Source organism: Bolinopsis microptera, chromosome 11 (assembly GCF_026151205.1).
Source record: "Bolinopsis microptera isolate Bmic1 chromosome 11, MBARI_Bmic_1.0, whole genome shotgun sequence".
NCBI lineage: Eukaryota > Metazoa > Ctenophora > Tentaculata > Lobata > Bolinopsidae > Bolinopsis > Bolinopsis microptera.
Window position 1 is genome coordinate 12,991,931 of NC_087082.1, and position 23,365 is coordinate 13,015,295.

Consider the following 23,365-nt stretch of genomic DNA (forward strand, 5'->3'; position numbering starts at 1 on the left):
TTTTGATTCAGTTAAATAGAAAAATCGCCAGCCTCGGTTATATTCTCAATTATCTACTAGTACTAATACCTTAATTGAAGTGAATTCAATTGCAGTCACGGTACCATTGGTCTAGAATAATTTGCCTAACCAGTATCTTTCGGTTTAAGTGCATCAATCACTATCATAAATTTAAGATAAATCTATGATACATCTAAGATGAGTTTAGCATAAATCTAGCATAAATACAGTATAAATCTAGCGTAAATTAGCCTTAAGCTAATGTAGCGTATATCACTATTCTAGAATCTGGAAAGTTAAAACAAGTTGCCAACGATTTGGGTTATCTTGTTCAAAAGTTCAAAGGAATTCGTTTGTTTGGACACGTGACACATCTGGAACAATCGGATTGCAAGCTCAATTGTCACAGCCACTCAACTATTCTGCTACAATTGTTGCCACGTGTCAAAGCTGAATTTAACCATCTCGTCCATAAAAGAAATTTGCAAGCCGATAAAATGTTTTCGTAAGCAATTGTTTCCGTAAGCAATTGTTTCCGTAAGCAAGTGATCAACAAGCCGATTTTGGCATCCATGCCAAACTTTAATTTTAACAGTTTAGAACACCGCCTTTTCAAACAGAAGTTTGCATGAAGGAAAACTTGGGACAATAGAACAGCGCGGAACAGTTTCATCAAACACGTATCTGTGAGTGTGGGGGAGGGGTACAGTGTACACTGTGGAGGAGGCGTACACTGTACGCTCTTAATCTAACGATTATATCATCTCACATCGTTACTACAAATTAAAGTTAACTTTACAGTTCTAAAACGAACATATACAAGAGTCGTTAAGTCTTTTTAGCTTTAGTCCCTGAGAAGGGAAATGGTGGTGTCGGCTCGCTCTCCGTACTCTCGTGATCGCTCACTTCTCCTCCTCTTGGAAGCATGAAGGTAACTGACTTAGTTGAAGGGCAGTTAGTTGTGCTGGAGGTAGCTGACGATTTTATAGATGGGGCGCAGTTACCTGGTTTGGCGGATACCTGGGAAGAATTTGATCATAGAAAGTTATAATTTCAGTTGTCTCGGTTGAAAGGTAATATTGTGGTGATGTCTAGAACAAAAAAGCGCTGTAAGTGTAAGTATAAAAATAATTTCAATTTCAAACCTTTCTGAGAAATGCTTTGTCTGATATCTCAGTGTTTGGTGACTTCACTCGTCTCAGTGCTGGTTGAGACCTCGGTCTTTGCTGTGAATCTATAACTACAAGCAAGTATTCTAAATTACGTTAGTACAGCAATGAATACTTATAGTTGTACCCACAACTAGATACACATATAATAATCAGATATCAGCGGCAAATTTCACTTAATTCATTAATGGTGAGGTTTACGAAATTTATCACTTCCGCAATCTCACTTTTCACAAATCCGGGATACTGACTTGAGGATCTGCGTGTTTTATCATTAGTAGGTTTCCCTGAAGATACTCTCAACCTCTGCAACTTCTCCCAGTACTGATACTCCACATAGTGATGAAGTCTCCTCTCGAACTGCCACCGATCTAATTCAATCGTCATTGCTGCCGGGTGATCTAAAATGTCAGAATCTTCCATAAAAAAGTGTAGCTTTTGACTAGTGTCTAGTATCGCGTATTTATTGTAGGAGACTCAAAAAAGCAAACTTTAAAATACAGGTCATGAGTATATAATAGCTTACTGAAGAAAATAAATGTCACATATCTTTCACTTTGGCAATGTGTTATCATCTAACACTGACGCAGCTTGCACTATACACATTGTTCATGTTATTAACTTAATGAAAACGTTTTATCTGCACTCTAAAAGCAAGCTGTACTCTTAAATCTTGGCACAATTGAGCTATCTCTGCTAGATGCGTGATATTATGTAAAGTATAGACTTTTAAAACAATGAAAAGAAAACTATGACTATATCTCTTGCATAACTCTAATATGATTGAAAAATATATATGGATTGTCATTATTATATTAGAAAGACCGAGAATAAATAAAAGTTCTAGTTCTTCTCGGTGATAAGTTTCATAGATCTGCAACAATGAACAAATCAATTTTGCTTTAACAGAAGAGGCAAGACTCAAGAGCCACAAATTTGAAAATGTACGGATCTGTATTGATAATTCTACAGTATAATAGCTGTGTAACTGTACAGTATGGGAACTATAGCTGTGCAACTATACAGTATAGCTGTGCATTGTGCAACTATACAGCAAGGGAAATCAAAAAATGCAATATTATGTTCTAAAACTCAATTATAAAAACGGTTATCTTCATGACTAGTGCAGTCCCTGGCGATTGCCTAATTGTCGTAAACCCTAACTAGTTTACATCTGCACTCTAACTGGAACTTATGAGAATGATGCGGATCATCGGTTATATCTAATAAACAGAACCAATCCAGCTGAACATTGAAATGGAATCTCTGAACCAATATGTGATTCGAAGGTTCTACTGATCATAACGGGACGATGCGTAGACTTCTAACGAGATAAATAAATAATTATTTGGGTATCAGAAAAGCGAAAGTTACATAATTGAAAGAGTTAAGGGTATAAACTCAATAGTTTACGCTCTAGTTCTGCACTATTTTCTCACGAAAATTCTCTGAAGAAAAAAACAAGTATCAATGATCAAGCAAACGATATTAAAATGTAACTAAGCATATTTTATCATTTTTCCTGCATGTAAATACTACTAACGGCAATCCATCTGGATTTAAGCTGGTTACCAAGCCAATAAACATAATTCCACGTCAAACGTAAGCTTTTAAAGGATTAAAATCTTTATGGTTCTCCACGATTCCCACAAAGCTATAAGTTAATATGACAAAAAAAGCAACGTTACAAGTTCACCAGCCAAATGCCAACCAAATTCTCTGAAATCTGAAAATTTGACAATATATCCTAGCTGTGATTAGCTGATTGTTTTTGCTTGCCTTCAAGTATAATGTTTGTCATGCAGCTTCTCTCTCCGGCACTTGTGCATTGCTCCACAGATTAACACTGTGACTAACAGAATGATAGCTATTAGTGAAAACTGTTTTTAATAACCCGATCCCCGAATATGGTTTTTGCAATTGAATTTGAAACGCTGGCTGCATACCATTACCAGCATACAAAATTTGATTCTGGGAGAATATTGGATTAAGGAACATACAGAATCTGAGGACCTAAAAACTTGACCGAAATTTCTACCTTATAATTGTTCGAATATGAAAATCGGGCTCTTCAATTTATTAACTAAATTCAGTGTAAAGGGACCCATTAACCCTTTGAAAGTTGGATCTGCTTTAGTCAATCACAGCCGAACTCAGAGAACAAACTTAGGTATCTAAATCTAACTGTCAACTGCAGTTTGAAAATTCAAAAACCCTCCAAACCCGAATATTTGATACTGACAAAATGATAGCTATTGGTGAAAGCTGTTTTCAAACCAGACCACGGATTATGGTCATTGCAATTTGGAACATTTGTTGCTTACCACTACCACTAATCTATTCAAGCATTTCTATATGATATGTATAATAGTAAATGTAATGTGTAATAGTAAATGGATCCCGATTAATACAAATTCTCGGAGGAATACAAATCTGCAGAGAAAATGTTGAATTATTCAAAATCCGATTTTGGGAGAACATTAGATTCCGAAGACCTAATGTTGACCGAAATTTGCTGATGACCTTACATTTCTATTCACTTTATTTGGTCATAAATCATGAAAGTTTATCAGCTATGAGCTATGCTAGCACACCACCATCGAGTTATTTATTGACGTGTCTGCATCGAATTTAATATAAAATGGATAAAATAAATTTGACGGGTTAAAATTAAATAGACAAAATGTAAGGAGACCCATCATGATCCCTTTGCAAGTTGGATTAACAGTTTTGGCCGATTACAGTTAGACTCAGACAAACAGCTTGGTAAACTATAATTTGTTTGTGAATAATGAAAATCATGTGCTTGCTGGTCACATTTGTAGCATGGGCACATATTAGGTGCGATGGGTGCGGGATCGCACAATTTACCGTTTTCCGCACACTTCCGCATAATTTATTGTTTTCCGCACATTTCCGCACATTTTGTAATTATCTGCATATTTCCGCATAATCTAGCATTTTCCGCGTAATTTCGCATAATTTTGAAATTTTCGCGTTAAGATTTTCGAGTGTAAAACCAAAATATGTTAAAAGTTGGGCACTTTTAGGACCGTGACTCAGGCCCTTTCGGGACCCTGGCCCAGGCCCTTTCGGGACCCTGACCCAGGCCCTTTTGGAACTCATGCTTAGGTCACGTGACCCGGTTACCACGTGACCCAGGCCCTTTCGGGACCGTGACCCAGGCCCTTTTGGAACTCATACCTAGGCCACGTGACCCAGTTACCACGTGACTCAGGCCCTTTCGGGACCCTGACCCAGGCCCTTTCGGGACCCTGACCCAGGCCCTTTCGGGACCGTGACGCAGGCCCTTTTGGAACTCATGCTTAGGTCACGTGACCCGGTTACCACGTGACCCAGGCCCTTTCGGGACCGTGACCCAGGCCCTTTCAGTTTCGGGACCCTGACCCAGGCCCTTTCGGGACCGTGACCCAGGCCCTTTCGGGACCGTGACCCAGGCCCTTTTGGAACTCATGCTTAGGCCACGTGACTCAGGCCCTTTCGGGACCGTGACCCAGGCCCTTTCGGGACCGTTACCCAGGCCCTTTCGGGACCGTTACCCAGGCCCTTTCGGGACCGTGATCCAGGCCCTTTCGGGACCGTGACCCAGGCCATTATGGAACCCTCGTCGTTACCGTACTTTGATTATAGTGTATCAGTTATCATTCGTAGGTGATAATAGAAGAAGTAGGTGTAAAGGGTAATGAGCTTTATTCGTTGCAGCGTTGGCTTTATAGTGGGCTTAATGGATCTTGGATCAAATGGTTCACAAATACTGACGATCAATGCCAACAAGCGTGTCACATATTTGCGATCACGCATGGGATCTGATCGACTCTATCAAGAGGCGTCTTCAAATAACTGCGTCCTGATTCCTGATCTCTACCAGATCAAGTCACTGTTCCCAGATAACTGAATCTCAATATAGGTTCAATCATGGTCTTAGTAAAGAACTACACCCTGATCAGTAACACATAAACAGACCTATTTTTAATAAGAGCGGCGGTTATACGTTTAGAATTTCCAAAGTCCTCGAGAAAATGCAAAAAAAAACCCGCACAATTCCCGCACAAATTTCGAAAAAATCGCCGCACATTTGCCGCATAATTGGTAAAAATTTACCGCACCTTACCGCACATTTTACCTTTATAGTCGGGTGCGGTACCGCATAATTTCGACTTTTTTACCGCACCTAATATGTGCCTCTGATTTGTAGTGCAGCTGAAATGATTATGTCAGTGGCATGAAATCACTGGGCCGACTTTTTGTTTGTATTACCGAAAATTTGTCATCGGATTACTATATTCTTAAGACTTTAAAAAAAGGCAACCGCCCTAGATTAAAACCAGCGCATGACTCTACTTGTCTCACGTTACGATTTTTTGAAAAATACACGTTTTTTGAGCTTTTTAGCGTTATTTGGTAGGCAGATTCTGCCATCTGGAATCGTCATTGTATTCTTGTTGCTCAAGTTTATGCATAGCGGCGTCAATTCTTGACTGTTCATCGTAATTATAATTTAGACACGTGATATACGTTTTGTTTTTTAGTTGTATCATGACTGATTGTGTGTTATGAGGCTCATTCATTAGAAATTTCATGTTCCCGCGATCAACTCTTGTTGTAGCTCCGCCCCTAACAAGCCCACAAAATGGTATCAACTTCGAACTAAACAATTAAAACACGTACAACTAATAAACTGCACATTGGAGTTAACAAGGCACAAAATAAAGCGTTTACTCAAAACAACTACAAACAACAACCTTAAAACAAGAAAAAAACACATTACACATTGACTTTAGATATAGCGTAAGAAAAAGTACACCGGATAATACTCTCCTACGTATAGAGCTCTCAATCTATATGTACAAATATAATACATGAGAACACACACATATTCCAGCACCACATACTCAACTACTCAGAATAGAGGCTGCTTGTCCAGCTGAGTGGCTGCCATCTTCTGATAAACCTGATTGTATACGTCACGTACATCAGACATCTCTTCTTCCAACACAGTACCTACACGGTATACCTGGTGTGATTACTGATTGTACTCAGTACTGAGTAGTGAGGTGGAAGTTGAGTGGCACACTAACATATGTCTGTGTGAGTGAGTCATGACTCTGCAATCTCTCTAAACTCTTTGAAGGTTCATGCACGATCTCTACTGATCATGCACATTCATCAAGCAAGCTCATCAGTGTGTGTGTCGCTGGGATAGTTCATGGATTTTGTTGAGACTGTGAAAAGTGTTTGCTTCTTAACGTGAAATACACATGGAATTATTTTTATTTAACTCGACCTTATTTGCAATCATTTGGACGGTGTAACAGGAAATTAGAAAACTATAACTAGTGCAAAATTAAAATGTTGAAATTGTCACGAATATATCTACGGTGGCTCAGAGACCCACCATCGTTTTAAAATAGATTTGAAAAAAAAACCCGATGTCAAATCGTTCTATATTTTAATATTGAATTGGAATTTCATGGCGCCCCACGAAAACCTCACCGATCAACGGCGAACCTCCACGCGGTGTGGGGTGGGTGGCTCGAACGGGAGGTGCATGGGTGTTTCTAACCTATGCAAAGGAAGGGACTAGCTCCATCTCTACAACAATTAAGGAAAGGCTCTAATATATATGTAATAGCCTCTACTAGTACTAACTACTAACCTTAGAACCGCAGCATAACCGCAGGAAACTCACAGGCTCCCACATCTCATGTAACCCCAAGATTTGGTTTTGGATCGGACACTCAAAACAACGATAGAGGAGCGGTATATACGCTCACTGGCTACCACGTCTCGGTAACCCTAAGACTCTAACAGTAACACTTAACAGACTCTAACTCGCTCACAGGCTTCCACGTCTCGTGTACCCTAGGATTTGGTTTTGGATCGGACACTCAAAACAACGATAGAAGAGCGGTCTACACCGACACGCTCACAGGCTACCATGTCTCGTGTAACCCCAGGATTTAACACGCTCACAGGCTACCACGTCTCGTGTAACCCCAGGATTTAACACGCTCACAGGCTACCACGTCTCGTGTACCCTAGGATTTGGTTTTGGATCGGACACTCAAAACAACGATAGAGGAGCGGTCTACAGTGACGTTACACCTACAGGAACATTGCTTACTCCTACGAGTTGCACGTAGCAGGCCATGACCTCCCCTGCAGAAGTCCCTGTATTTCCGTTGTTGGCCCGTCGGGGTTGCACCATACCAGGGGCGGTGGTACTGGTAACAGAACTTCAAGACTCTCGGAGTCTGTTGTCGATATCTATGTTTAATATATTTATGGTAGGTATATAATTTGGGAGTCTCTCTCACCAGCAGCAGGAGTTGGGGAAATGCAGACACGTTGTGAAAGCCATCGTATGACCGTAAGGAAGGCTTACTGTCGATCTTTACAGCCTAATTGCCCAAACGATGCGTGACTAGCACTCACAATCACATTAAAGCCTCATAGAAAATAAGATTACACACATTATGTTCCTTCTACAGTGTTTTAATGTGTTTACTTTGAGTACTCTCATGCTAGTAGTTAGCGTTTATTGTCGGGCAGCCAGCGGGTTATCTTTTATTTTATTTTTTTGTTTGTTTATAGAGCTGCACGCCGTATATTTCCAGGTTCATTATTATATATAATGCAGGACTTCCAGGCAATGAGCATGGTTCTAGGACACACTCAACTAGGGAAGTTGAGAGGCGGGTTAGCCATTATACGAAACACCTTATTATATTAATAGAATTAGAACGCTATTACCTTACTCGGGATTATTATGACCGGGATAAAGTGGCGGGTTTAGGGTAATTTCGCCATATTTTTCCCGAACCACATTTTCACCGGTCGTTAATAAACCCGCCGACTCAGCTTTTAGGGTTCCCAAGGGGTATGGGTGCTCATATTTTAATGGTTGTCTTATATTCACTAAAGAAGACTATTGGGACACTTGTTGTAGGTTTTTCGACTTCATTTGGCTAAAATTGCAAAAAATTCGCCTTTTTGCCCAATTCTTGTCATATATCCTTATTGTCAAAGTTGATTTAAATAGGCCAATTTTTAATTTCTTAGGTAGGACTATCTCTACATAATGAAATAGGACTCAAAGTAAAAGTAACAGTTAAATTAAAACTCGAATTAATTAAAACGGTCAATAACATGAATCAGTTTCATCAGTCATTTATTCATAATTCTAAACAATGTGAACGATGCATTCTTTCGAAGATTTTCTACAAATTGAGTCATAATGGTTATTTGATACACGTAAACATGTAATGCTAATTCAAAACAACGAATTTGCTAGAGTCTACTTTCAACAATTATTGATAATTCGACTTGTTTCACAAGTTTTAGCAATGCGAAAATTTCTGAACCTGCTTATCTCTAATAAGGAAATTTACATCTGAGACAACATTTTTGAATCTAAAATTGAAAGGTTGGACACCGGTAAAATGGCGACCGGGAAAATGTGGTGGGTTTCGAGCAATTTCGCCATATTTTTCCCGAACCATATTTTAACCGGTCGTTAATAAACCCGTCATAATAATCCCGAGTAAGGTAGTATTACTACTATTACCTACATACATTCATTTGCATCCTTTAAAGATTTAAGATCTTCAATTTCAAATGCAATTTATAAAGCTCATTTACTTTCATGTTATTACCTTGTTTGCAATGTCTTTTTTCGTGTTCATGAGTGCCTTAAGTTTAGCTTATTGCTCTTTTTAATCCTTATAGTTGTTCAATCCTTTAAATGATTAGCCTATTTCAGTGATGTCATAATCATACTACTTTCACACCTACACGGCATTTTCACAAGAATTTTGTTACAATTTAAGGGCGAGCGATTTAGTGGGAGCGGGCGCCGGCGGGTTGAGCCATGAAATTCCAAATCCAATTCAATTTCAATTTTCAATATTAAACGATTTGAAATCGGTTTTTTCGAATCAATTTTAAAACGATGGCGTGTCTGAGCCATCATATCGTAACGAAAGATAAACAATGCGGCGAAGGCAGTAGAGCAGACTGGAGATATGAGACTCATCCATTCCTGGGGCTCAGAAAAAGGTTGAATTCTACTAAAAACCTTTACTGGTAGTTTATTATAACAAAAATAAATTTCACACACTACATTAAGCTTAAAAGCTTCAAAATAATATGTGGATGTAACGGTAAACAGATATTCAAGTAGTGTGATTGTAATGTGACAATCCTAGAGCGAATAGCGGTTCGTGAATATAAATATAATTGTTTTAACTTTTTAAAAATTTCACATTTCCGCATTTTGTCTGATTGATTAGACTAAAGAATCAATAACATGTTCTAAGTTAATTTTTATGATTTAAACATGTCATCTCACACTTTAAATCACTTTGACTAAAGATGTTTTGCCAAAACATTTTTAACATTGTTAACATTTTTAATTTTTTAGTCATTCCACTCGAACATGATATTTTGTTTGATATAAATAAATAACTCATTTTAAAATGGCGTAATTAGGATCATGAATTGTTATGGGAAGGTCTGAATCGTGATTTTTCTCGATTAAACGAAACGAATTTAAATTGCAAAATCAAAATAAATGTTCCTTGTTGGCTGCGGCCAAATTTTAAAAACAATCACATTGAAAGCAAATAGCAAATCTGAATTGTTAAAAAAATTAATAATTAAATTTAAAATAAATGAAATCGAATCACACCAAAAAAATGGCGAAAAAGCGATAAAATAATTTCACAAATACTCGTCTGAAAATTGTAAACCTAATGCAGTCTGTTTCCTAAAATTCCTTTTGTCACGGTAACTGCAAGCTGATACTAGTGTTATCCAAAAGACCATCAAACACGTCATACTCGCCCTTCTTAAAGGGAGTTCTAAAGAAGGAGACGGGGTTGAGACTGAACCAGGCTCCCTGACCGAGGGCTGTCTTGTCTGCTTGGTCGAGAGGGATCAGCAGCTCTGCTCGACGCCACCAACTGTAAACAGTTAAAATTTTATAGCCTAGTTTAGTACACCTTGTTTAGGGACCGTTCACATATTACGTAATCATCAATTTTTAGTTTTTGGCTAATTTTTAACCCCCCCCCCCAATGAAGATATACAGTGTATATCTTCAATATAGTTTTTATACATATTGGTGTGTAACAGCATTTATTGTTTAGTTAGGTACTAAATCACGGTTCTTACTGAATCACTCGCCCAAAAATCTTCCTTAACTCACCGTACTTGGTATTGCAGTATGATCGTTTTATTGTCGAGTCGTTTTATTTCTATGTCAATCGGAATGATCCAATTTTTATTTGGTTTGGTTTTTTTTCCGGATTTTATTTTCATAGAGGTATTCAGTGACCGCTGCATAGTGTCAGTTTTGTTCAGTTAACGAATACTAACTTATTTTTTACCCCATCATAGTCCCATGATATGAAGAATAAAAATATGAAGAAATGAAGATATGAAGATATGAAGAAATGAAGATATGAAGATATGAAGATATGAAGATATGAAGATATGAAGATATGAAGATATGAAGATATGAAGATATGAAGATATGAAGATATGAAGATATGAAGATATGAAGATATGAAGATATGAAGATATGAAGATATGAAGATATGAAGATATGAAGATATGAAGATATGAAGATATGAAGATATGAAGATATGAAGATATGAAGATATGAAGATATGAAGATATGAAGATATGAAGATATGAAGATATGAAGAAATGAAGATATGAAGATATGAAGAAAACCACAGAAAGTTTGTCATTATGGTTTAGGTTTATCGTTAAGAATATGCCATGATTGATGCCAAGTTTCTTACAGATGAACTATGATGAGGATTAAGGAAGTACGTCATTGGGGTTTAGGTTTATCGTTAAGAATATGCCATGATTGATGCCAAGATTCTTACAGATGAACTATGATGATCCATAAAACATTTTCATCGAGTATAACAAACACACATGCTCGAGAGAAGGAAGTACGTCATTATTGTTTAGGTTATTAGTTAAGAATATGCCATGATTGATGCCAAGATTCTTACAGATGAACTATGATGAGGATTAAGGAAGTACGTCATGCTTGATGACAACGAGATAACACCTGTCTCTGTCTCTATGTCAACAACGCATGACTATAATTATGTTGCAACTAATACAATAGACAAGGATTTAAACACACGCACTCATTCATCATATGAGTCTAATCCCTGGTTTAAAGCTAAGTTAGGAAAGACATATTGTGTAGAGGAGGTGCACCATTACACGCACTATAATTATCAGTACACTATCCCGTATCAAAAACACACATGCTCGAGAGAAGGAAGTACGTCATTGTGGTTTAGGTTATTCGTTAAGAATATGCCATGATTGATGCCAAGATTCTTACAGATGAACTATGATGAGGATTAAGGAAGTACGTCATTGTGGTTCAGGTAATTAGGTTTATCGTTAAGAATATGCCCTGCTTGATGACAACGAGATAACGCCTGTCTCTGTCTCTATGTCAACAACGCATGACTATAATTATGTTGCAACTAATACAATAGACCAAGATTTAAACACATGCACTCATTCATCATATGAGTCTAATCCCTGGTTTAAAGCTAAGTTAGGAAAGACATATTGTGTAGAGGAGGTGCACCATTACACGCACTATAATTATCAGTACACTATCCCGTATCAAAAACACACATGCTCGAGAGAAGGAAGTACGTCATTGTGGTTTAGGTTATTCGTTAAGAATATGCCATGCTTGATGCCAAGTTTCTTACAGATGAACTATGATGATCCTTAAGCTATTTATGAAAATAAAGCCATAGTAATGGGAACAAAAAAGTCGCAGCATTTCAAAATTCACCTGCACGACTAATGGGCTACACTCAACCAGACTCTTGTAACAGTACACTCAAGGAGCAACATGTTAAGAAGCTGATGTTACTCAGTTTAGCAGATGAACTATGTTAAAACTGATACCCAAAAAGAGAATCCAACCTACGATAGACTATCCGACTAATTAAAGACTAAAGAGAGACTAAAGAGAGACTAAAGAGAGACTAAAAGAGAGACTGAAGAGGGACTAAAGAGAGACTAATCTACAAATACATTAAAGTGCCTACTCTAGTCTCTCCAAATATGTCTCACTGCAAAGACTGTTCTACTCTACTACAGCTCACTTTGTTCTGCATGTATACTGTATAGGTATATCAGTCAAAACATTAGGTTGGTTATTTGAGTCAAGTCAAGTTATGATTTAAATCGTTAATTTTTTATTTGTGTTTATTTAGAAATTGTGTAAAATGATTCACTCCTCTTTATTATTCATAAGTGTATAAATTTACTAATAACGATAAAATAAATCAATGCAATTATGAGAAATTGAATTGTTGCGATAGTAATCCCGTACGATCATTATAAAGCCTTCTGCAGGGCCTTTGCATAGTCTCGAATAATAATAATGAATATTGAATTGTGTAGAATTATGTGGTATAAATAAATACAGCAAATATCAGCAAATAGTTTCAGTAGTTTTATATACTTTTGTAGTAAGACCACAAACCTGAACTTGCATGAGACTTTAAGCACCGTATTTAGCTGATTCTGATCGAAACAAATCTTTTTATTAACCGGAGTCTCGTCCCCGCGCAGCCTGATTCTGTGAGTTAAATAACGGTCAGTGATCTTCTCCAACGTGTTATAGAGATTATGAGTGTAAGGCAGTACCAATTTTTCCTTCAGATAATTTAGTTAAGAAGGCAGTAAAATAGTAAAAGGGAGTGCAAAATATTCTCAGCGATGACTACATGCACATATATATAAACACGATTTTTGAATAAATATAATACTGAATATTTATGCACTGAAATGGTGACTCAGCATTACGAATGACTGTAAATGGAGTATTATCCAATAATAACCTGTGCCTTGTTCTACATATGACCTCTCTCCGACTGCTCTTCAGGGACACTTTCACCTGGACACACTGGGGCACGCTGGAGGGCAGTTTTATCGCGTTGAGGTATGTCTGAAGAATTATAAATGTATTTGTGTTACCCACCACGGATAACTACCCACCACGGATAATTGAGTGCTTTCAGATGAAAATTAATTATGCCCCACAGTTCACTGTTTGTGGCTGATGGAATGCTACCACATTCAACGCCACACCCAAACTCTCAAATTATGACTAAACAGTTTTAATACCTTCGAACTAATACTAAGTAGTTTAAATGTAGCTAATAATTTGATATTATGACGTTGGTTGTCGTACAGCGACCACTTTCTATAATGCTATCAGTTAGATTGACGTCTTTGCTGAGTCTAAACAGGTTCAATAATAATTTTAGTATCAGCTGATCTTATCATTATCAACAGGTTATTTGATAATGATATTGTGTACAACCAAAATATTGCGACCAATAATATTTAAATTCTAACTATTTTAATCTTTATGGACCAAAAAACTAAATTACTCACCTCAATGCGTCCACCATATCCCCATTTCACAGATAGACAGATCCAACCGACCTCAGCCCCGCCTGGTTTTTGAGGGTGTTTGATTTCTGGGGTCCTCATGGTCAGGTTAAAGTCTTCACCGTCTGGAGGTAACCTCTGAAGAAGAGTGGGACAGCTTAATTGCAGAGTTCAAAATAGGGATTAAGATTTTTGTAGTTTGAAGAAAATTGTGTATTTTGTTTTGGATCTCCCCACACTAAAATACAAAATAGCTATTGTGGATTGTAAAGATATTTATATCTAACAATTTTATTGTTATTATAACATTAACAACAGCACAGTCAGTTAAAATTGTTAGATAGAATCTACAACGACTTTAATAACGTACGTATCAGCCCGCATGAGAATAACAAACACTTAGTTACAAGATGATAATATTCTACCTTCTGGAAGCGCACATCCCGTGCAGTCGGCTGCTTCAGAGGAGTCTTGAGGACCCTCTCTTTGCTGAAGTGAGGATAAGACCGGATATCCACCATAGACTGGGACTTGGTCTGCCTAAACGCGGGCGTACTCCGAGTAGATGTACTGTTTTCTTGGGACGCGTCTGCAGATGCTCTGAGGAGAGTATTTTCTTGCTAAGATGTTAAGAAAAACTGAAAGCCTCGCTGTCGAGAAGGATGGGACTGGGTGAGTCTGAGGGCGATGTTGAATTTGAAATGAATTTGAGATAATTTAGATTCCATTGCGGTATCATGATAGTCGGCATAAATCAGAGGCTACAGAAATATATCAAATTGTAGTTGTACCTTGATGAGATCAATCATTACCTGTTTTTCCTGGCATTGCAGGCACGTCTTTCGTTTATCAACTGTTCAATAACCGACACCTTTTTGTGTAGAGTCGGGTCACAGGGATAGTTGACCTGAACAGAGAATAAATATTCTATAGTCTTACTATCTTCGTTAATCTGAAGTTTAGCTTTAACCAGCGCACTGAGCTAATAGCTATTAACATCTAATAAATTTTATTTTACTCGCCAAAGTGCAATTTCTGCACATTTTGGAGACTTCAATAACTATGATTGCAACATGTGCAATTTAAATTTGTGCTAAATATCAGAGGAAGTGTCGGAGAGACCTCTTAATACTTTAACAGGCTATAACTCCAACTTCCTCGGCACTCGGAAGATCGTTTATAATTATACTGGATGCTGAATTTTTACATGATTAGGCAGTCTGATGTCTAAACCTTAAAGCTCTTTAACCAATTCAACCAATACAGAACCATGTGTGCCGATATTATCATGACAAAGTTTGTGCATCTTCAAAACAGCGTAAGGACATCATTGGCACCACTCCTGAGTCCCGCCTACTATGTAATTATGGAGTTACGAAATACTATCATGTCAACTATGTGCTTGATAAGCTTCTCCTAACGTAAAAGAAATAAGAAAGTTATTTCTCCTGTAAGAGCTAGGGGGACAGCCCGGCCGGAGAAGCACTGAGCAGTGTACCGACCTGGTTTTCTAGTTCTGTCCAGATTCTTTCCGGCTCCACGATCTCTGCTAACACGGCCTCTATAAAGCTGCTTCGTCTACGTTTATCTGAGAATGTTATTATAAGAAATGAGGTATGGATTTTGAGAAATACGTTAGAAACCATTATTTTAATCATTTACTCGACCGGTGAGATTATTTTACGATTTAACATGTTTAGCTGATCTCCTTGAACTGATCTTCGTGGGCGAGGGATTTTTGAAGCTAAATTCTAATGAGATTGATAACTAAGCTTAAGTGGTGGATGACAACAACTGCGAATCAAAATTCTCGATTTGGTCGAGAAATATCACTTATAACAGTTACATTATATGATTGCAAGAGCAAATAGATCAAGATCAAGACACAAAATGAATTGGACAAAATTGTTCGGATCCAAATTTCCTGACTTTTAATCACCACTTTGAGTAGCGTGAGATAATATTTAATATTTAAATCGCCGGATTACTATAAGTATAAAAAACACAAATCTACTTTGAGTGACTGTGAAGAATTAACTATTAGCTTATTAGGTTTGTCTCGGCTGCGTTGCAAAGTTATACCACTACCCTTACTTGTAAGGAAAGCATTTTCAAGACCGTACTATGATCCTGTCGTGGGAATTATATTGGAATGCAAACCTTATCAGTTATCCTTTACTAGCTAACTAAACCCTAACTATACGAACTATATAATGCTTACCCCTGACCTCTCCTACTATAAATCACTAAAACCCACTTTCCATGTGATGGCTGATATTTTTCAGCACACATGACTATGTTAAGACTTAAGATATGCAAACTGTGCATCTGAAGCAAAATATAAATTGTGATATACATTACTCACATGGAATATTTTTCGGACTGAGTCCGTATAAAGATGTGTTGGAGCAACCACTGGATCTTCGTTTGGAGGGTGAGGCCGTGGGCATCACTGGCACATTTTGTTTCAACGGACTTGGCTGATCCTTATCTTTTTCGATCTGAACAACGACTATCAGCTAAATCTCTATCTATATAGAAAACAACAATGCTCAAAATGATAATCCATTTGTTCAACTCAGACTCTGACAATAAGAGATAAATATCAGACCAAACAATTTATACTGGTCCCTAAAAAAATCGGAACACACACAAAATCGAGATCGCAAATCTAGACCTGCTATATATCGCATTAATAATATCGTATTAACAATCAATAATATCGCATTAATAATATCACATTACGCATATAGCGAGATATTCAATTAATTACTTGATAATCCTTGGGTGATTTTCTTTCCGCTTTTTTAGATCGGCTGCAGCTTGATCGCGATTCTTGTTTTATTGACGCTGTTGATACGACCGAGAATGGTTTGGATTCCATGGAGGAAACAGAACTGTTCCCAGAGAAAGAAAACTGTCTGTAAACCTTATTTTTCCGACTCATAGCTGGAGCGTCTGAAATTTAAAATGTGTTAACGAAACTGTAAAAACTCAATGAAAACTCAATGAAAACTTAATGAAAACTCAATGCAAACTCAATGAAAACTCAATGAAAACTTAATGAAACTCAATGAAAACTCAATGAAAACTCAATGAAAACTCAATGAAAACTCAATGAAAACTTAATGAAAACTTAATGAAAACTCAATGAAAACTCAATGAAAACATATCATATGAGATAAAAATGTCATATATTTTTTCCATATTGTTTCGACTAACCTAACAAATTATTACTCTGTTTTCTTTTAGGAAGGTGTAAGCTTTTGGTTTTCCTGTTAGTAAAACTGGAGGGTTTCTCTTGCTGATTCCATATGCTGATTCTTTGAGTTTCTTTTTTGTCGTTCTGTTCTTTGTTTTTGAACTTTTTTACGCTCCCTTTGATGCTCTGGCGAAACAACCTAGGCTTGCTGACAGACTTTTTATACTGCATCTTGCCCAAAGGGTCTTTATCTTTTCTCTTGATCGAATTAGCATCATCGCTTTTATTTGACTTGTAAGAATCGTTAGATCCGCCAAATTGTTTGTGAATCTTTATGAGCTTTTTAGATCTCTTGATTGAACTTCCTTTTAGAGCTGCATCGCGACGAAGATTCACTGTCTCCTTTGATGTTGGGTGGGGAATATCTAAAGAAATAAACTGTTAGCTTATGCATGAAAATTACAATAAAATCATATTGCTAAAACATTTTACTCGACTTGTGTTGCTCAATGAAAAACTATATCGTCATTCTTACTGTGATAGTCTATTGGTGAAGATGGCATCGAGTACTGGGGCTTTTCCAACACGTACCAACGAGCTTTGTTGATGTCTAACCATGTTATGTTGAGTCTTTTCTGGAGGGTAAACATTATCATTTATCATATTAACAGGTTACATTTAAATGGCAAATCTATTGTGACATGTAACGACCCTAACTCTTGTTACAAAAAAGCCAACAAGTTCTATATTAAAATGTATAATTATTAGTTCATTTTTCCGGTAAAACACTATTCTACTGATAAACTGTAGCTGTGTATCTCCTAAGTCCTAACCTAAATAACACACTGCAACAAAGAACATACTTCACCCAGGACAATGTTGGCAGACTGAGTCTTGCAAGTGAGTCTTATTATGAGTGGGAAGCTGAAATCCTCCTGTTCCATCAAAGCAACCCCGTCCTCCTCCACCACTGAAAACGTGTTCCAATGACACGATCTGGACTGGACCTTGCTGTAGTACGTCATAGCCAGGCATTTGTTCGAACTGCAATTATATTGATAATTAGTCAACTTGAGTTTATATGTTAAGTCATATTTGTAGATATGTAATATGCATCATTTTAATTTAAATTTAACTTTAAGCATACGTGAGGCGTAGCAGTATTTACTAAATGCTTCAAGCTTTCCGTCAACGATTATTCCTATAGTCGGATTTTATGATTATGAAATATAGCCATAGGTTCAATCACGAATTTGTCAGATAACATACCGATACGTGACATGGCCGATCGACTAATATTCACGGTTATTATGTTAAGGTTAAGATCAAATAATATTAAAATACTAATTACGTTGATGTTAAGGATGCAAAGCAAGGTGCCCCATCTGCATAATGAATGTTGACAGCTTCACAGACTTTGACAGTCAGGCGATCGTCTTCCAGATAGAATCCTACCTAGAAAATTGCGAGGAGAAATTGAGAATGAGAAATTAAAGGAATTGTTGGGAAGTTATTACAAAGACTGGAGATATAATGTTCTCCAGATGCAGTGAATTATACACCTTGCTATTACAGTTATAGTTATAATTCTTATTAATATATACCCGTAAGAAATATCTTTTGTTCGAGCTACCGTTTAGCAAATCCGATCATCAGCATGCAATTTTTAAAATACACAGATTACCATTGAACCTCAACAAATATTAACTTCACTTCACTGTTCCAAGGAACCCCCTCTGGCTCCTTACCTTCATTTTAATGGGGTTGGAAGGTTTAGAAGGAAGCTCCATGGCAGTGCTACTACTATCCATCATTTGGTGGAACTGATCGTGTCTTCTCAGGGGCAGTTTGACGATTTGTTTAGTTTTGGAAAACACGTTCACAGGGAATGATCGTTTTTGACTGCCTGATGCCTCGAAAGGTTTTTGATGTTCCAGAACGAAAGATCTGGCTCCAAAAGTACCACCAGGACTGAGTGATGGCCGCTGAAATTAACTTTTTAATAAGTAGTTATATTTGATTTTGAAATAAAAAACCCACCTGGGTCCTGGAAAGTGGGCTTTCAAATAATAATTATCACTAAGCACTATAAGACCAGACCTCTCTCAATTATCGTGGCGCTTATTAGCTCCTCGTTATAACAAACATTTTCAGCCTTATCTGATGTTGATACCTGTTATTATTTAAAAAACCGCTGATATGACTTACCTCGCTCGAGTGAGGCCGTGGGATCTTCTTAACAGGTAGCGCAGGACTTGATTCCCAAGCACACGAATTGTTCATGAGCATTGTACTCTTCCAGCATGCTAAGCAGATGTTTTTTGGGTTGTCACCTTTCAAGAAACGGTGAGTACAACAAAACTCACAGAAAACTTTCTGACAAAGCGCGCACCTGAAATCAGTTGCATTTATACTTTTTATGGTGAAGGAAAAGAAATTCTTAGTATCTTACTCTGAATGGCGATAAAACAAGGGTCAGTGTACCATTAATAACTATTAAATATAGCTGCTTCAATCAATCCTTAATACGTTTGATGTTAAAAAATATAGAACTGCTATATCTGTACCTGCTTGGGGTATCAAGTGAAAATCGGCACAAAGGACAAGAGTCCAAATTGTTGTTGCTCTTCTTTATTTGTTTCTTCATGCACGATATCTCATCAGATAAGCTCCTGAAATAAGATTTATTGTGAACATTTCTTAGCAGTTCTCGACTGTTTAAGTGTTTATCGCTTATCTATTCTTTATGAAGGAATAAAATTGTAGGACATAATAGGACATAATCACAATGCTGGCAAGCATGACCGTGCCTCTTATATTCACAATACTATTTACCCCCTTTACTATTTACCCCCTTTACTATTTACCCCCTTTACTTTTATAACCCTTTATTGTTTTTCGGGCATTAAGACTCATCGAAAGTAGTTCAGCAGGTATATTTAAGTTCAAATCATTCTAATTCAATGTTAAAGATGACAGGAACAAGAAATAGTTATGTGGAGGTTTTTAAGAAATTTGCGCAAAATACGCGCCAGCATGTTATACGAAATTCGGTAAAAAACCCAAAATTGCCATATTCAGGTGCCTTAAAAACCATGTTAAAATTGAGTTAGAGATCTGAAACTTTGCAGGGCGTCTAGACGTTGACCAAATCGACTGTAAAAAAAATTTCATGTTTCAGGAGTATCGGGAAATGGGTTTTCTGGAACCCCTGTTTTACGATAGATTGTCGTGATACATATATTCAGGGATAGACGCTTTGCCAGTCAAATGTAGTCAATTGTAGCCTGAATTTAAGTGTCCGGAGATTCAAAAGTATAAAAGATACAGCAATTTCCGACCACAGGTCTTAAAAATAATTGTTTACACTTCAGTTTTAATTATATCGAAAAATAATTTAACGTCATCATCACCACTTGATGACGTCATCAAATTAAGTGTTTTTAAAACTTGATTTTTGACAAAATAACAACTTTTCAAACTGATTTTATACCATTAAGGAGTAATTTTATTCAAAATCTGAGGACATTTTCACCTTAGATAATTGTTCAAGCATTCTGAAAATCTACCGGAAAGTTTCCCTACCTTGCTCCTTCATAAAGATATTTGCCATTGAAGTTAGTGCTTTTTTGAAGAATTATTTTATAAAAACGTCAATTTTGCGATTTAGTATTCTCTGGTGTTGGGCTATCCCTTGAGTTGTGGAGCTCAGTTCTGCTTCCTATAGGTATAAATTGTGTATTAGGCTAGTTTTAAAGTTAAAAATCTAAAAGTTGCACACGTGGGGACACGCCCAAATTGATTAAAAATTGCTAAAATCACTGAAAATTGCTGTTTTTACCATTTTCTGTAAACGTTGGTGTGCCGTTGTGATTACAGTTCTTCTTGAAATACTTTGAAACTTTGCATGCTTATCAAACTATATATAAAACACCAACACGCGAAAATTTACGGCGATTCAATATTGGATGCGCACGCAACGTCCGCTCATAGTTTGCACGTGCGAAAGGTGATAATTTTGCTCATTCGTGATTTCGAACAAATTCTGCTTTACCACGACAGTTCAATGTCATTATATATAAATTTAATGCCAACTTGAATGAGTATAAAGTGGCAAATTCAGTCAGTGATCGACCGATATGCTTACCCAAACACAAGGAAATGTTTTCAAAGGAAAAATTTCGAAATCGTTGAAACTTCCTCCTTATTAATGAAGATATCAGTTTATATTTCGACTTTATAAAGTACCCGCTGACATTAATCAAAAAGCGATGATATTTGACCAAAACCCATAATCATGGGTAGAGTGGACCGCTGCCAGTGTCTCTCTTTCCCAAACAAAAGGAAATGATATTAATTTGATTGACCGTTCTCAAATGCAAAATGATACCGAGAATGAAATCGGTCGCTCGCTTTTCCCATTCATTTACAATTGTAATAGATTAAGAAGAACTACCCAAAGGCAGCTAGCTGCCTTTGGGTAGTTCTTCTTAATCTATTACAATTGTAAATGAATGGGAAAAGCGAGCGACCGATTTCATTCTCGGTATCATTTTGCATTTGAGAACGGTCAATCAAATTAATATCATTTCCTTTTGTTTGGGAAAGAGAGACACTGGCAGCGGTCCACTCTACCCATGATTATGGGTTTTGGTCAAATATTGTAACTGTACATTCTGGTACGGTGATGCATGTTATGAAGAATCCCGAATGAGCGATGGAGAAATCCAAATATTGCGGTCCTTTTGCATTATCAATGGCTACAATGAAATTCTAAGAAAATTAGGAATCCCGTTTTTCAAATATAATTCAATAAAAAAGTGGACATATATAATAAAAATTAATCAGCCGAAATTAAAGCAGCTTAGGTTCGTTGTTACCGAGCAATATTTGTTACGAGGAAAATATGTATGATTTTAACATTGTTTAAATACCAAACAAAGTTTAATAAACTTTTCTTGAACCAACAAATGTTTATTACAAATATATTGCTCGACCTTGATATTATGGCCTTTAAACTTACGTCAGATGTTTGTGGAGGTTTTGGTCCTCTTCTTTTTGTCGAGCAAGTACATTTTTTATATGATCCTGTTCTGTGGCACTGAAAAAAACACTTAATAGTTAACTATGGTTACGAATGGTTACCAATAGTTACTAATGGTTACGCTGATGGCTGATGAGTTGAATTTTCAAAAATTGCCTTGAATTGGCATGAAGATCGCAAATTTAATATATTTAACCAATCAAGTCAGACAAGCAATGAATTGTGAGGAATTTTAACAAAAATGAATTAGTTTATATAAGGAGGTAAATTGCTTTAATTTTTACATATCAACCTCAAGATTCAGTCGACATAGTCACGAGTTCCTCAAAAGTTACTTAAACATGTATGCAATTATATATACACTAATTAAGTACAAACCTAAGGAGAGATATTTGTGGCAAGACAGTAGACTCTATTTCCGAAATGTCATCAGGTCTGAGTGTAATTTGAGGACTAAAAGGACCGCAGTGATCACTCGGTCCGTTGCCCATGATTAACAACTGATTAGCTGATCAAATTGGTGCAGTCCGTTTCTCCTAGTTCAATCAAAAATCCAAGTTTAGCACAGCTAACAGAAACAAGCTTGTAAAATTCTTGCCATCAAGATCGCGTGATGACAGACGAGGCCTTCGAGAAGTTGATTGAATTTAAATAATGCTGCTACAGTGGCAAGCGAATCCTTAATCCTAAAAAGGGAGAGGCGTTATAACATAAATTAAAAACAATTTATTTGTTAAATCATCCTGGTCACGCAGGGTATTGAATATTGATTTACATCGACGAATACTGTTCAGCATGGCCAATCATTACGTCACAAAGTACGGAAGCAAATAAGATTATTCGAATTTTACGACGTCAAAGTTTTTAGTTTTTTTGAAGATTGTCCTGCTATGTGAGGGACTCTCTCTACATTTTACTTATAACGCTCCCAGGAAGTGTAGGGAGAAACGAAATACAGGATTGGGCAATGGTCCAAACAATTTGAATCTAGGGAGATCCAAGGTTAATTGTGAAGCTCTGTTGAGAGTTATCATTTCTGTTAAAGTCGTTATGAAGTCGTTATACTCAGTAACCAGACAAACAACCGATGTTGCTTAAAAATGAATGGAATAAAGAAAAATAAAAGTCACAAGAGATGTATGAGATTCGATGCACAAAGGTTTGCAAATACCAATTGCAATCGCAATTTCAGAGGTTTATATAGCTATAGACCACACACAAAGGTGACTCGATTGGTATTTAAAAGTTTAAAGGGGGTAGGGTTTGTTATGCAGGTGTCAGATGACAGTGGTTGAAAAGCATTTAAATTCGACAATTTGGGATATTACGTATCCCCTAAGTTGAGTTTAGAGGTTGTGAAGTTTTGGCAAATCACCACTATAAAAGCACCGGAAGTTTCTCAAAAGATATCACAGTTTCGAAAACCAGCCAAATTAATGAACCTCTAAAAGTTGACCAACCCCGACTCTG

General features: G+C 36.9%; 2 protein-coding genes across 5 annotated transcripts; both read right to left on the bottom strand.

Annotated features, from left to right (window-relative positions):
- Positions 1-3: 3 nt before the first annotated feature.
- Positions 4-1,654, bottom strand: LOC134823448 (uncharacterized). Of its 3 annotated transcripts, none has more exons than XM_063834906.1 (3): positions 1,421-1,652; positions 1,146-1,240; positions 4-1,020 (listed from the first exon to the last, which is right to left on the bottom strand). In XM_063834906.1, the coding sequence occupies exons 1-3, from the start codon at positions 1,590-1,592 to the stop codon at positions 829-831; spliced, it is 459 nt and encodes a 152-aa protein (XP_063690976.1). In that variant the 5' UTR covers positions 1,593-1,652; the 3' UTR covers positions 4-828. The 3 variants fall into 3 exon arrangements, with proteins under 3 accessions (XP_063690976.1, XP_063690975.1, XP_063690977.1); XM_063834905.1 differs by having other exon boundaries at positions 737-1,020; positions 1,146-1,255; positions 1,421-1,654; XM_063834907.1 differs by having other exon boundaries at positions 737-1,020; positions 1,146-1,226; positions 1,421-1,528.
- A 7,602-nt stretch (positions 1,655-9,256) lies between these two features.
- LOC134822650 (uncharacterized) lies at positions 9,257-22,587 on the bottom strand. 2 transcript variants are annotated; one of them, XR_010161212.1, is made up of 18 exons: positions 22,274-22,587; positions 21,875-21,952; positions 19,419-19,523; positions 19,060-19,243; positions 18,600-18,836; positions 18,203-18,306; positions 17,715-17,895; positions 17,387-17,486; positions 16,872-17,276; positions 16,423-16,607; positions 16,015-16,150; positions 15,152-15,237; positions 14,462-14,556; positions 14,075-14,249; positions 13,653-13,787; positions 13,094-13,168; positions 12,736-12,831; positions 9,257-10,153 (listed from the first exon to the last, which is right to left on the bottom strand). XR_010161212.1 is itself a non-coding variant. In XM_063833819.1 (18 exons), the coding sequence occupies exons 1-18, from the start codon at positions 22,384-22,386 to the stop codon at positions 9,973-9,975; spliced, it is 2,703 nt and encodes a 900-aa protein (XP_063689889.1). In that variant the 5' UTR covers positions 22,387-22,587; the 3' UTR covers positions 9,504-9,972. The 2 variants fall into 2 exon arrangements, 1 of the variants encoding a protein (XP_063689889.1); XM_063833819.1 differs by having other exon boundaries at positions 9,504-10,153; positions 13,094-13,200.
- Positions 22,588-23,365: the final 778 nt, after the last annotated feature.